The sequence below is a fragment of the Mycteria americana genome, chromosome 8 (assembly GCF_035582795.1).
Source record: "Mycteria americana isolate JAX WOST 10 ecotype Jacksonville Zoo and Gardens chromosome 8, USCA_MyAme_1.0, whole genome shotgun sequence".
In the NCBI taxonomy this organism is placed as follows: domain Eukaryota; kingdom Metazoa; phylum Chordata; class Aves; order Ciconiiformes; family Ciconiidae; genus Mycteria; species Mycteria americana.
Window position 1 is genome coordinate 47,445,341 of NC_134372.1, and position 15,074 is coordinate 47,460,414.

The 15,074-nt window shown below is 41.3% G+C and overlaps 1 protein-coding gene across 1 annotated transcript in view; it reads right to left on the reverse strand.

Moving 5' to 3' along the window:
• Positions 1-36: 36 nt before the first annotated feature.
• Positions 37-15,074, reverse strand: part of ZCCHC14 (zinc finger CCHC-type containing 14) — a 55,931-nt gene continuing 40,893 nt past the window's right edge. The window contains exons 4-13 of the mRNA XM_075510975.1: positions 14,759-14,830; positions 14,437-14,546; positions 12,423-12,517; positions 12,276-12,330; positions 10,519-10,792; positions 9,047-9,138; positions 7,489-7,616; positions 6,948-7,088; positions 5,397-6,869; positions 37-4,278 (exon numbers count right to left, since the gene is read on the reverse strand). Coding sequence (XP_075367090.1) covers positions 4,223-4,278; positions 5,397-6,869; positions 6,948-7,088; positions 7,489-7,616; positions 9,047-9,138; positions 10,519-10,792; positions 12,276-12,330; positions 12,423-12,517; positions 14,437-14,546; positions 14,759-14,830 — 2,496 coding nt within the window. The 3' untranslated portion in view covers positions 37-4,222. The remainder of the gene's footprint in view (positions 4,279-5,396; positions 6,870-6,947; positions 7,089-7,488; positions 7,617-9,046; positions 9,139-10,518; positions 10,793-12,275; positions 12,331-12,422; positions 12,518-14,436; positions 14,547-14,758; positions 14,831-15,074) is intronic.

Here is a 15,074-nt window from a genome sequence, read left to right on the forward strand (position 1 = left end):
AGGGGTTCTGTTTAACTCTTTATTTTCCATACATTAAATTTACTCAGATAAAAACATTCTAAAAATGTACAATTTTACTTTTAACAAAGTATAATAAAACATAAAAATCCCAATACCAGAATACTTGACATTTACAATTCAAAATCAAATTAGCTGAATATTAAATATTTACAAAACTATTTAAAATATTTATAAAGTTACATGCACAATTTGTAATACTAGAATTGACCGAAGTAAAAGAAATGGCTCAAATGGGAGCAGGAGTTTCCTTCATTCCTAGTGGAAAGTTATGTCCAAGAGAAGCTGTTAATCTGCACTTGAAAACACACAGGATTTGCTTTCTGCTTCAGTACCAACACGTTTCTTGCTTCCGTAAGAAAAATTGAAGAGAGCAAACGGGTAGTTCCAAGGGTGTGTTACAAGAGATGGCGGTGGGCAGGGTTACCGGGGCCTCAACCAGCAAAAGTCTTTCCCAGACTCTTGCAAGTGCTCAGTTATGTGGATTTCTGTCCAGCTTTGCCCCCATCCATCTCATTTAAGAGGCGTCGTAGCCTACCCCGAATCCACAGCTCTGAGTGTCCGTGACCTCCAACAAACAGCCAGCTAACCCATATGCAGGGGTTTCGGATGATGGCATTTGTATTTTGGGGAGGAGTGTTGCTCTGCCGAATGCCACAGACTACGCTTAATTTTTGAGTACCTTCACCCCAAAGCGTGCCAGCGAGAAATAGCATGAAACAGAATTTTGGGTAATGGTAAAAGTCTAGTGTTAGACTGTTATTTTTGGAAGTCTGGCGCTTAATTTGCCAAGATTTAATGACCGCGGTATGAAAAAGTTTCACAAAAAGTGGAGTGTGACATGTTATTTTAAGGAAAAGTACTGTGGAACTCTCTGATCGATACCTTGCTTGCTAAAATGAGGCTTCCCTCTTCGCTCTCCGGCTGTTTAGCGTCGAGCCTGGCCTCTTCATTAATGCTTAATTTGCAGACTGCCAGCGCGAGGAGAAGTTTGCTGGAAAACCATCCTATTTCGAGTATTTCCACCACCACCACTCCCAAATGGAAAACACTTCTGAAACCGCACCGCACGTCGCTCACTCCCCCGAGGGAAGACTCATCGCCAACTTCTCCGTGCCCCTGCAGGGAGATGACTTGGGATTCCCTTCCGCCTTACATTTAAAAATCATTTCTATTCCACAGTGAAATCCATTTTGAGAACTAATTCTTTTTATACTTTTAGGACAAAGATAGGAATAAATAGCGTCCTTTGAAATCTCCATCTTTCAATGTATAAAAATAGGTTTTAAGAACTGGTTCTTTCAGCCAGTGAAGCTGGAACTACTATTTTAAAACAAGCTGCCTTACTTTTCGGGGGAGAAAGATGGATTTGTGCCTTTTAAAAACAGATTAAGGATTATTTTATGGAACTAAAGTGCTCTGTTCGGACTTACCAGCTTTGGTTGTTCTTGGTACAAAGCGGACAGCGTTCACGAGCAGATCTGAAGCCACAACTCGCTCTGATTTAGGGAAGGCTCTGCAATTGCTGCTGGCTCGTCAGACATTTCTCTGTTACACTCATGTTGCTTTAAGGTACTCAAGACTTCTGAATTTGAACTTAACTCTAAAACCAGACTTCACCATTTAAAAACGTTACCTAAAAGTACACATAAGCCACTTTAAGAAACATCAGCCTTAACTTTACACAAAGGAAACAATCCCAAAGAAAGCTCTGAAGAAAGGAATGAAACAGTTTGCTGGACAGAAGTTCAGTTTTACAGTCCTTTTGTTACGGTTTCGACTCTGTGATGAATATTAGACGAGACTATGTGCCCAGCCTCGGGCATTAAAACAAAACGCAACTGGTACAGAATTTTTTTTTTTTTTTGCTGTGAATTTTTGCTAGTTTGAGAGGGTTTTTAACACTCGCATGTGTGTTGAAATACAGTTTATTTAAATACAATTCAGTTTTAAAATATTGTTTAAAAAAAGTGGAAAAAAAAAAAAAGTTAAGGTTTGGCTTTCAGCACATGTTCCAGGCCACTGGAGAGACCCTCAAAGCTGCAAATAGTAAACATCGTCACTGAAAACTGCACGTTTCCTTCAGCGTAATACAGTATGACAGATTGTTCCTACCATTGTCTCAAGCTCATTAAGGCAAAGTAAATTGCATTGTCAGTTTTCATCACTTTAGTGTTGTAGGTCTGAAGGTTGTTCATGAGAATACAGGTAACCTCCTCAAACGCAGGCAGAGCAAACAGAAGCATTTCAACAGTGTGTGCAATACTGCGGGTAGTGCGAGCTGGGCTGAGAAATACACAAATCTGGGGTTTTTTCATTGCATAGGAATCAAAATTATCTTTTTTTTTTCCGAACCAAACATTACGCAAATTTACATTTTGGTTTCCACGAAGCCAAATGCGCTATGAGCTGCAGATCGCTACCTGGACTGAGTTTGGTTTCTTGCCATCTCGCGTTACCGTGCCTCTCCGGTGATGCTCATTTATCCCGCTTGCCTCCCCGGTGAGGCTGACGACCGCCCGCCGAGAAAGCGGGACTGCAGGACGGCCCAGAACATTTCTTTCCTATGAACATGGTCCAGGAAGGTCTCGACTGTCAAGCTACTGCGTTACCCCCTCACACTGCCGTTTCACTGCTAAGGCCCGATCTCCTCGGGGCAGCTCTGCACCACCTCAAAACCTCCTTCTCGGATATGACTTCCCTCACTTCCAAGTGAAAGTCGGCTGCGCCACTACAAATACTATTCATCCTGGTGTGGTTTAAACTGGTGTAAGAAATACCTCCAAGTGTAAACAAGGCTTCAGACTTTAAAGGTGTCTTCCAAATTACAGTATGCAAATATCTCTATGTCAGACATTTTAAAGAGAAGGCCTCACCCATTTAATGCTGTCAAATTCCTCGGGTGAGCCGTGAGGATTAGTATCTTCTTTCAACCAGACAGGACCAAACTGTTTCAAATTAGCAGTTCAAGATTTGTTTGGCTTTCTCTCAAGTCCTAATTTAGATTTGTCACCCACAAATTATGTACGCTAAGTAGTTAACACCAAAGCTAGTCATCTACAATCTATTGCAACGAAGGAGGCTGACAATAAATCCTTCAAAGTCTTGATAATAATGAAGTTTACTACCTTTTACATGTTTGACTTCTACCACTTCTGAATCCTGTAGCAAAAGCCTTGGGGTAGGAGTCAAAGGGTTTTTTTATATAAAGTAAAGCAAAAGCTTACAAACTCTGCTGCCAGAGTTCTTTTTTTTTAGGATGGTTTAAAATTCATTTACAAAAGCAGAATAATAAGGTTTCTGTGAAAGAGACCTATATACAGTAACAGGACGTAAAGGTTGGTTTGTGTATTACAGGAAAATATCCTTGAAGCCTTTATGACTCTGGAGTCTCTGGGACTTGGACCCTTGGAAACTAAGTTTATTCCACTGCTGGGAACCCAGCACTATCTAGTAAAATAAGTGAGACAATGAAGCACAAGTTTGTTTCCAGAAGGAACCGAAACTGCCGTGTGTGTTCTTTTGGAAGGGAAAGGAGAGACTTATTTAAGATTTTTAGTGTGTAGTTAAGTCACATAGCCTGCTGGTGCCAATTTTTAAAAGTTGGAACTTCTTTGCCTCTTGCACTGGTCTCAGAGTGACACTGTCTGCTAAAAGTGCAGAAAGCTTGAAGAGTTTTACATTCTTCTGTAGTGCAATCCTTAAAAATCCCAGAGATTAGTGCCTGATCACTTTTGAAAAAAAGTAGACATTTTACCTAGCCCAGGGGTGCCAAAGTCCTTCTGGCGAACGGCCACTCCTACCTTCAGCCTCCAGCTTCCACTTCAGAATGTAGCTGCCCTGGAGTTAAGACGTTTCACCTTAGAAAGTCCACATATGGCAACATTCTCCAGCAAAAAAAAGTACATCGGATGTTGTACTTGCAACAGAAAATGCAGCTGGCCAGCTCCACCATCCATCCAGTACGCATCGGGCCTACGACACGTAGTCAGAAGTTCCAACAACAAGATCCAAGCTTGAATTTGGCAATCAAAAATGGGTTTGATGCACCCCTAAGCTAGATTTCCTACCTAGTCTAATAAAGTAAAGCACCTTTGGATTAAAAAATACATTAAGCTTAACAGCAACTGGACGTCTCAGTTTTGTATTTCAATCTCCTTAGATCTCCATGGCTTACAGTATTTTCTTGCCAGATGGTAAAATATCAGTCTGTGGAGTCAAGACTTTCAGAGGGAGGAGCGTATTTCAGCCTAAACGTACCTGGGGGAGAGGAAACAGAAGAATTAACCAACATCAACCTGGCAAAAATTCGTTTCGGGTAGTTTAAACGGAAATGTAATTAATGAAATGAAATTCAGCTTAAAAAGACAGGAGATTACGTTTCTGAAGTTCTCTGAATTAGGACTGACGAGGCAGCGTCACTTCTTCCCCATTGGCCACTAGCAAAATATTAGCCACAGAAACTCCACTAATTAGCTACATTTTAGCACTGCTGCAAATTGCTGTCTCAAAACCAGTCACTTGTTCATTTATAGTGGTCAAATACTTGAGACCTTGCCTGCACCGTATAAAAACGAATACAGACATACACTATGGACAAGACACAATATAAAATATAAGACCTCAGTGCTGTTCGCTCCAGTCAAAAGTTTGTATTTAATTTTTTGAACCTACACCACATGCAAATTATCTCAACACAATATGTCAATCAAAATCAAAAATAAAAATGGGACTAGAAAGTGCTCTTGGTGAAGTAATATTTCTCTCTTTGTTGTTTCCCACCCGGAATGAAGGATTTCAGCTCTCTCCTGGAGAAGCCCGTGCTGTAACCACGTAAGTAACGTGCCCTACAAAATAAGTATAGCAGCAAACACGGGACCTTCAAGAGCATTTGAACAGTAATTCTTCATTTACGTTACTATTCTGGGGAGGAAGGGAAAGGGGCAACAGAGATGTTCAGTTTGTAAACTTCCCGGGGAACTTGCAATTACAACCAAAGATGACCTGGATGACAAGGTATAAGCAGCAACAATTCCTCTGCAACCTGCCCACAGAAGCTCCCTCCCTCCTGCAGGTGCTTCTCCCCTTCCCAGAAACCAGCGCAAGCCCCGCAGAGCACCGGGTCTGACCCCGGGCCTTACTTGGGCCCTGTCCTTGCGTTGGGTCTGCACAAAAGTTAAGTTTCAACTTTTGTAAATAGAGCTCAAACCCACCAGCTTTCAAGAACAAGATTTTTTTTTATGCAAGTCAGAAATTAAAAGATACGGCGCTGCCATCAGACTCCCTCCTGCCCTCGGGTACGCAGGCGTTCCCCTTGGCTAAACGCAACGCGCTGCGCGTAAGCCACGTCCTGCATCAGTCCCTCCGCCTGCTTTTACCTTGTCGATTGAAATCCATCGGAGGCTGTTTGCAGTCCTGAGCTCTGTGACCACTGGCCCCACAGTTGTAACAGGAGAGATTCCCGTTTTTTTTGTGACTTGAACCATTGCTGTTTCCCATCATCCCCTGTGCCTGATACACCCCTGCTGTCCCTGCCATAAAGTTCTGCATTGGCGGTACCGCAAACGTCGACTGCCCAGTCATTACGGAGTCCGGTGCTATACCGCTGTTGTAGGCGGTGTGGACCACGGGGAAAGTCGTGCTGCTGTTGTACTGCTGCGTGTTGATGTAGCCGTTACTACACAAAGGGTTGAAGGGCAGAAATGGAAAAGTAAACATTGAAGGTCCTGAAAACGGGTGCTGGAAATAGTTAGCGTAGCTGACGGTCATACCACTCGAACCACAGTTCCCGCTACACCCGCAGGAGCTGCACACCATGCACCCGGGCGGCTGCGGCTGCTGCTGCTGGTGGTGATGGTGGTGATGGTTCTGGTTTGGTACTGGGATGCTCCCTGTGGATCCGCTGCTGCTGCTGCTGCTGCTACTGCTGCTGTTGCTGCTGCTGCTGTAGAAGTTGTTCTCAGCAACAGATGAGAGCGTGGGGCTGGAGCTGGGTGCGGGGCAGCTGGGCAAATTCGCCATGGTTGCAAATGATGTGGAGGGGTGGCTGCTGGAGGAGGCTGCGTTACTGTTTGCGCAGAAGCTGCCTTGCATTGGCGCCACTGGCACGCTGCTCATTGCAGAAAAGGCAACTTTGGTGTTGGCTGTGTACAGAGCAGTCCGGGGATTTATTATTGCAGGGGACACCGTTATTTGCATATTACTGGAGCAGGAAGTCTGTCCGGCAATGGCAGAATCGGTAGGAAGAGACGAGGACACCAGGAGTTTGATGGGTGGACGAGCCACGGGGAAGACTGTGCTGGATGTTACAGTGGCAGCAGTGCTTGTTTCTACTATTAATCCTGGCTGCTGAGCTGTTTTTATCACTCTGTCCAGAGTTGAAGCATGTACGACTTTGGTTCGAGGACCAAAGTTAATGGTAGATGTGGGTGAGCTGTTCTCAGCAGCCCCTGACAGCACTTGCAAGGGCTGGTGGGGAGAAGATGCAGACATTACATCCACCACTGCATTTCCAAAGCTCTTTTCCATTTTTATGCTGCCCCTAGGTCCAGGAGAAACTTTATTTCTTTCTTCTAAAGATAAAAGTGAATGCATAGACGATGAAAGCAGCTTCATGTCTGCATTGCCACGGTCTGATTTATGCACTGAATTTAGCATCCGAATGGGGGTGATATGAGTAGAGGCCGCTGACATCATTTGCATTGGCAGAGTGTGGTGGCCGGACGGATTGGAGCCCGCATCGTTTTGCACTGGTAAGACCTGAGCCGTGGGTCTGGCAGAGCTCGAAGTGAAATGATTCAGTAACATCACTGGCTTCTCCTTTTCCGAACCATCTAAGTGAATCTCTAAACCTAGGGATAGAAACATCTATAAATACAACTGCTTCACTAGACAAAGCTGGGCAACACCCTTTGGTTGTTTCTGCTTACGTCTCTCATTCTCCTCGGCGCTGTCTGAGCTCTCTTCCCTTGTCTGGATCCCCATGGGGCTGGAAGAAGAGCTGGAGTACTCGGAAGAGCTGCCCTCCCGGGGCAGTGGATGGGCTGGCTGATCCACATCCACTCGCAGCTCTGCAGACAAAGGGTATGCAAGCAATCAGGGAATGCAAACAAGAGGGGTAACACCTACTTGAGAGGACCTAATTACAACTGTTTCACGACACCATCTAACATACAGCGATGCTCAAGATTTACAGAGATATGCACCGGCTAAGAAGCAGGACTCTGGAGGCGTAACGGTCGCTGACCAGTGCAGCTAGCCATTCACACACAAGCCGTGAAGAGGCAACTACTTTTTATTGCACTCCATATACACAGGAATCAGACTTTTTGATTGCTCCCTATTAAGCCGATGGCATTTTGGAAGATAAAGCTTATGACAGGCTGGTGAAAAAGCACAATGAGCTTGCTCTTGTGCAAGGACATATTCAGCCCCGAGAGTACAGCAGCGTCCTCTGCTCCTCTTTCTTACCTGCAGCATGGTTGCCACGAATACTCTGGATAGGCCCTACATGCGTAGTAGGGGGAACCCTTGCCACACCGCTGCTGGTAACTGAAGAAGGTGTTGTGGGGTTTAGGCACCGTTTCTCCGATTTTTCTCTATAGAGTGATGGAGAAAGGTATGAAGAACCAAAACTGGCTAAAGCACAACAATAGATCAATCAATATCTGAATGAAACTGAAGCAGACAAAGCCCACTAAATAATCCACTAAATGCTATGCTAATTTCAAATGGAGACATTTGGAAACGACATCAATCTTGACCATAGCTTCTTGCCAGCAGTTACATTTGGACTGTTTGCCATCTGATTACAATGCTAACGCTCTTCTTTGTACAAGGTCAAACATCACCAAATGGTGACTAAATTCTATCACACATTACGTAAGCGCGTCCCAAACCTAGCCGTGCACACCAAAACCAAAGAGAAGCCAAATGCAGTCCCAAGTTTTCATTTTGCAAACACACTCTGGGAAAACTAAGACTGATGAAAAATGCTGTCAAGGAGCTTTGATAAATGGGCATGGATTTGGATTTTTTAATTGCTTTTTAAGTAACCGCAGTAGCTTCAGAATAAACATTTCCCTCTAAGTGGAGATACAAAAAATAGGACAATCTGTTGCATCAGTTTCTCCAAAGGGCTATTAATATTGCACAGAGCACTGGCCTTCTTTATATCACCTTCACCACATAAAGCTGTGATCTTCCTGAGACCAGGGTTACCTGCGACAGCCCTGACTTTCAGTGCTTTGTCCTCATATGAAGTTAGAAGTCCAGATCCTGCACAGGTATCATCTGGCAACCTGCACCCCAGCTCCGGCAGACAGCAGAAGCCTGAGCGGCTGCCACAGCTGGTTTGGGTCACCACGGGACACCAAGGAAGCTCTCAAAGTACCTGGGCTCCGTCTAAACTGACTGGAAGCCAAAAAATTGTCAGGTCTTACGAAGAAAAAGTCCTGCTGGGCATGCTGACTTTGTGTGTGCATCACCTGAGCTTGCAAACCCTACAGCTCAGTGGCTTGCTTGCCTGATTCCCTCCTACCCCATGAAGCTCAGGTAGGTGGTAAGCCCAAAATCTAAATGGGCTTCGCACACCTGCTTCACAATACCTATTACACAAGTTAAAAAAACCCCTAAGCAACAAACAGTATGTATCTTTTGTAAATTATTTTTAAAACGTCCCCCTCCTTAGAAGAGCTGTCAACGTGACAGGTGAAGACAGGCCTTTATGTTACGATTGGGTAGCAATATCCTTTTAAAACAGAGTTCACAAATTCTTTACATTTCGTTATCTTTATTACAACCCTAACAGGCAACAGTAAACCAGTAAGTACTAAATATTATCTAATAAGCCTCCGTTTCAAGAGCTTTTCAAAGTAACTGACACAACTGCAGAGGAAGGGAGATAAGCATTATGCGTATTTACAGGTGGGAATCCTGGTAGGTTTATGGTCCGGAAAGCAAAGACCATTGTAAAACTTGCATTAAATACCTTATGACCTTAAAAAGACAGTTTTTTCCCGCCACTTACTTCTCCAGCTCTAGCTGGGTCTTGAGCTTCTTCTTTGCTCCCATGGTGAGGGATTCAAACTTATTCAGATCTTCCTCAGTAAGACTCAGAAACTTGTAAAGAAAAAACGTGTGCTTAGTTTTACAGCCTGAAATATTCTTATTTACATTTTCAGTAGAGATCAATTCTGAAAGGCAACTTTAAAGCCATTTTTTAAACATATGTTAATTCAAAGAAGCTCTCTACTCCAGTTTTAAATTATAGAATCAGAGTAGAATAAAAGTGTGGGGGACTGGAATGAAAGAAAGAACATCCATAGATTAAATTTAATTAGGTGTGTGCTTATATTAACCATTCACAATAAAGATTAAGTAATCCGTATACATATTAAAATAGAACTTTGTGCTGTAAATGAGTTTAAGGATCTGGTTCTCTTAAAAAATCACTCTAGTTTTCCTAGTTGTGTCATTTAACACAGAAATCCATGAGCAGTCATCTCATCAGTTTAATTGGAAAATATACTCCAAAATTAAATTTTATAATAAAATATAGACATAGACTATGAAAATAGACACATTTATAATATAATGTAATGAAAATTAAAGCCAGCGAAGTATGAATAGTAATACATGCTTCTTTAAAACACACTAGAATATGCACAGTTTTGCTACTTGATTAAAGAAAAAAACACTATATATTTCCTCTCACATAACGAAGAAAATAAAATCAGAAGACTCTGGTCACAAGATTATAATTAAATACATACAACATACTACAACCAGCACAAAGCCATCCCAATTTAGACCTGGCTCAACCTAAGCACTTAGTCCACTGGAGGGCGTTCAAGGCTAAAAGACAGTAAGAGGACATGAATTTTACAGATGGAGCTGGGTAAATGCTGTAAAAGTATTCTATTTAGGTAAAATCCAGCACACATCGGTATCCTTCGTGACTCTTACTATGCAAATACTTAAGCGATTATTTTTCCACCAGAATTTTTGCAGAAAACAAAAGCCTCACGCTCACTTGCAGGTACGTGCACACACTTATGTTTATGACAGAAATCTCTGTAAATCTATTTTTTAAAATAAGGATAGCCAAATATTTTGGGAGAAAAAAATCAATCAAGAAGCAGAAATAAAAAAAAAAAACACCCAACAAATTTTAGTTATCTACTGCACATCAAAGGGGTGAACAGGGAGCCAAAGCAGAGCCCCTAAGACAGCATGTAAGTTGGATCTTCAAGCATTCGGTGAAGAATTCTGAAACAGGCGGCAGCTGTCGAACAGCCCAGGCCCCGGACACAACACAGATCGAAAATAGGAAGAAGGTTTTCATCAAAATATTACTGCTTCAAGAGAGTGCAAACCTTCACAGCACTTGCCCATAACTTCTACAGTTCTCAATGCAGATGCTTGCAGCCTCTCTCTCCGCGCTAAAGAATATAAGGATAATTTAAAAGCTGGCTCCCTTTTCTTAATCTACTGCCCTACCTTCTCCATTGTGAGCTGTTTGAAGACAGGATAGTATTTGTGCAACCGCAGTTTCCTGAGCCAGTCTAAGATCCCATTTTGCTCCTGTGTCTGAGGGGTCTGTGGACTGGAAGACATTAACATGGGTGAAGAAGAGGCGTCCATCTGGGTGCGATAGGCCAGCGATGAGCCAGTACCTCCTGCGTGGGAACAGTGGGGTAGTGCAACGGGAGCAGCAGCCGAGTGCTGAACGTGATTCTGAGAAGACTGAATGCCAGCCACTCCACATATAGGTCTGCAAAATAGTAACGTAATTTGATTTAGCACATTGAACCTGTGTCACCCAGAGTTCAGCTACTCGGCCATACAAATCTACCACTTCCAGGATTTCTGGTAAAACCTGCACTGTTTGATCCAAGTTACAGATTTGTACCTATGCTGTTCAATAGCACAATAAACCAGTGCAGTTTACAGCAAATAGTAAGCCTTATCTTCAGCTTAAGCAGAGGTTTCCTTCTATAATCACAAACAATGTATGTTCTACTACTTCTCTGTGATTTAAAAAAGGTTTAGAGAGAATGGCTGTGGTTCAGCTTTGCATTATTAAAAAGAAGAAAAGAAGCCCAAATATAATCCTGTGGAATTTTTTTTTACATGTGGAAGTGGCAAAATAACCCACAATATTGGCTCCTTGGAGGGTTCTGGTTTTCGTTGGAGAAAATGAAAATTGCCTCTTAAGAGAATGAGCTCCGAGTTAAATCCTAACAAAAGGCAAGAGAATTTCTTTCCTTCTTTTCCCAAGGCTGACTTCTACCTCTCTTGGAAGAGGTCTCCTTCCTCCCTCTGAAAGGAAAACCCCTGCTGTGCAAGGAGACATTCAAATATGCTGTAGAGAGAAAAAACCCTTTCGGAGATCCTCTAGTCTCCCTTTGCCCACGAAGACTTATACTAGGGATGACCAGATCTGTGCCTACAATTCGGATGATCATTATTCCTTTTAAGGATATGACTGAGACCATTACGACTTACGCAGTAAGCAGCGGATCACAAAGAAATCATCCATCACCACAGCTCAACATTGAAGTGTTGATGCCAATTAGTAGTTACAGCTTTAAATGTTTTGAGAAACGCCGCTTAGAACAAGTGTTCATAGGTTTTACTGCCAGCACAACACTGCAATTGTCTGATCTCACCTCCCATGTAACACTGGTCAAAAGGTTTCCCTAAATTCTTCCCTGAACATACACATTTCTTAGGGTAAGAGAGCCACTGCTGATTTCATAACCGTCAATGATGAGAGATTCCGTCACAACGCTAGAAAGTTTGGTCCAATGGTAATTACATTTTATATGCTTTAATTTTGAAGCTGAAGTTGACTTCTGTCTCCCATTTCCAGTAATTATATCATGTTATATTTTGACTCGCCAACTGTCTGTTACCTAAGTTTTGTTGTCTTTGCGATCAACTCACTACAAAACTTTTCTTCAAGCAATTACCCATACTGAGCTCTTGCAATTATTATTGTAAGATGTGTTTTCTTAAGGCATTTAAAGAATGAACAAATGACAACACTAGGAATGCTCGTACCTTACACCAATATTCTCACCATTTGTCTGTTGTGGGCAGACCACACACTAAGGCTAGAATTTCTTAGAATCTTCTACAGATGAATATGAAAGTGTAGACTGAAATAAATCCCCAAGGGGAGACAGATAATTACCTACATAATGGGGTTTTGCAACTAACCAGAACAAATGTAGACAAAACAAATATTTCACCTTCCAGATGTTCCCAGCGTAGTTCCTACTTTATAAAGGGAGGGGTTGCCAGGATCTAAAAACAGGGAGCAGAAGTTACAAATGGCATCGGTTTATGAAACGTACATCAGTACTAAAAATTCATTTTTGCACTTTATTTAAACTTACTTGAACTCTGAAGTTGCTGTGAAGGAGATGAAGTGCTGAAGAACTTTCTAACGTGGTCATTTTTCACCACATGGGAAGGTAATGGTGCCAAATACCTGCATGTTCATCAAAAGCAAACAAATCCCCCCATTCTGTTATAGTTGATTTGCAGCTGCCTATGCAATCATGATTGTAGACGGTACATGAAATTTTGACATCAAATTTGAAATTTTGAAACTAAAACATAAAAGACCTTTCAAATTAATAACACCACACAAATCTGATTCAAAGTAGACTCGAAATGTATGGATATTCTTATCCTGACTACTACTTAAACACGTTACCATTGTGTTGCTTTCACTCTGTTTAGTGTTTCAGTAAAGATGCTTAATTTAGGAACACAGAACACTTGTAAGGCAGATAATGTTCAAATATAAACTTGAAAATTTCCTTTCAAATTCATGAAGACCATAAAATATAGATCTATCTGTTATTTAATTTTCTCCTCTTTGAGATAAACAGCAGATGCAGAGTCTGGCAGTGTAGGGAAAAAGGCTGTAAAACTTATGTCACATTTTCCCTGGGATTGCTGTGCCTCTTTTGGGGGAAAAAATGGCAATCTCCTCAAACTTAGCAATGTGTAAAGTGTGTTCTATCAACATGACTAGACTTCTTGTTGTTATGCAAACTTGGCTGCCTTTTGCCAAATCTTCTACAGATTTGAAAAGGTATAAAGAGTTGTTAAAAAAAGAGAGCGTTTTGACCATATCTTTGTATTCGTCATTTTTAAAAAGTCTTTGAGTAAAAAATAATTCAACTATACACACACTCAAATGTGCTTTCCACCTTGAAAAATCCCAGCTCCATTTCTGAATTTTTCAAATACGTAGCACTTAACAAAGCAGCTTCTTCTGCTGCTCCAAAGATACAACCGTTGCTGTGTAAACGCAGATTGCTGTTCTATTAACCCAGATTTGTAGAGACTGTTGCTAGCTAAACAGCAGCAGCAGCAGCAACATGCATTCTCTCTCACCCTCTCTAATTCTCGTCGATAGGCTGTGATCCTCAAAGCACAGAAGGGACCGTTTGAAATGTTAACGCTGTTTGCCATGAAAAATAATTGAGGCATGCACCTGCTGGCTCCGACTATGGAAAAACAATATCCACTGTGGCTCTGCCAATGGGGGACAAAAGTCTGTCTCGACTTAGGCAAAATAGGTGTTTAGCAGAAGCTCTTAACAAAAGTCAATTACTATTTTAAAATGTCATTTAATACTTTGCATAGATAAAGACAGTAGTAGCTGAAAATACTTTTAGTCCCTCAAATTCTCCTAGCAGAAGCATTTCAGTATTTAGAAACAGAGAACTGATGTGACCTGCCACAGATGATGATTTTTAAAAGGCTGTTGTAGATTAGATAATGGCCAGGTGATTTGTGATAATGTGAGGAGGTACTATCTAAGGCTTCAAAAATTTCTTAGCTGTTAATGGCTTCCAAAAATTTAATGGCTATAATATATATATACCTACCTTTTTAAAATTAAAGTAAAACAAACACCACAACAACCTAAAACAACTGAGACAATAGAAAACTCTGTGAAAGGGTAGGGGGAAAAAAAAATCCCCACAACCCATCCCTCAATACAGAAGGATGACTATTCAGGCAACTATTTTTTCCTGAGTTTTGGGGGTTTTTTTAAAGCAGTTTTGGCTATTTTTTGAGCCTAAACCAAGTTTCTGCAAAGCCAATGATCCTCTATTTGTTTTTACCAAGGAATGAGGAAATGTCAATTCTCCAGGAAGCTTAACGCAGAATATTATTACCATATGTATATCTGAAGAAAGAATTCCTGAAAAATTCTTATTCACTGGAATTAGTAGAACATCAAGAAATAATGCTTAGGATCAGGCTCTAATTTCTTGAAAGTAATTTAGAATATGAAAAGAATATTTCTATTTCCTGTTTCTTTCTTCCACTTGGTGAAAAAATTCATGTGTCAAGATAAAAAACCACAACAACAAAAACCCAGCATACCTAAGGTCCGATTCCAGGTCCATGTGGTTCCGTTCTAGGTAAAATGAATCTGGACCAGCTAGGCAAGGAATGAATTTCTCCAAGTTTTCTTCTGGATACAGCTGAGACAGCTAAAGGTGGAGGATATTACAAACAATAAGCGAAAAGAAGACTTGTTACTCATATGAGATTCAAGGCACAGCAATTTATAAGTCAAACATTTTATGAAATTCGATCTATATCTATATCACCTCAGTAGATTTTGAAAAATGTCACTGAACAAAATTACATATATGGAAAAAACATCTCTCCGTTTTCAAAGTACTTTTCATATTGCCTTTACCTTTGAAATAAATTCAGTCACTTCAGTGGAAGATTTGGTTACCAACGTCACTGAAGAATCAGACCACAGGACCTTAAGAAGTAAAAAGCATTCAGTTTAGTAACAAATAGTCAGGGATTTAAGTTTGGTTCCAAAAGATCAATAATAGGTATCAAATGTCTCCCACAGAATGCAAGAAAGTTTGTAAGGTGTGACATCAATAAGGAAAAACTTTTTGTGCACAAGTAACTATTACTCATTCCTCCCTCGCTGCCCGATTCTTGCTGTTATTATACTTAACAACTATTCTGAATGCTTAAAAAAGCACTTCATAGTT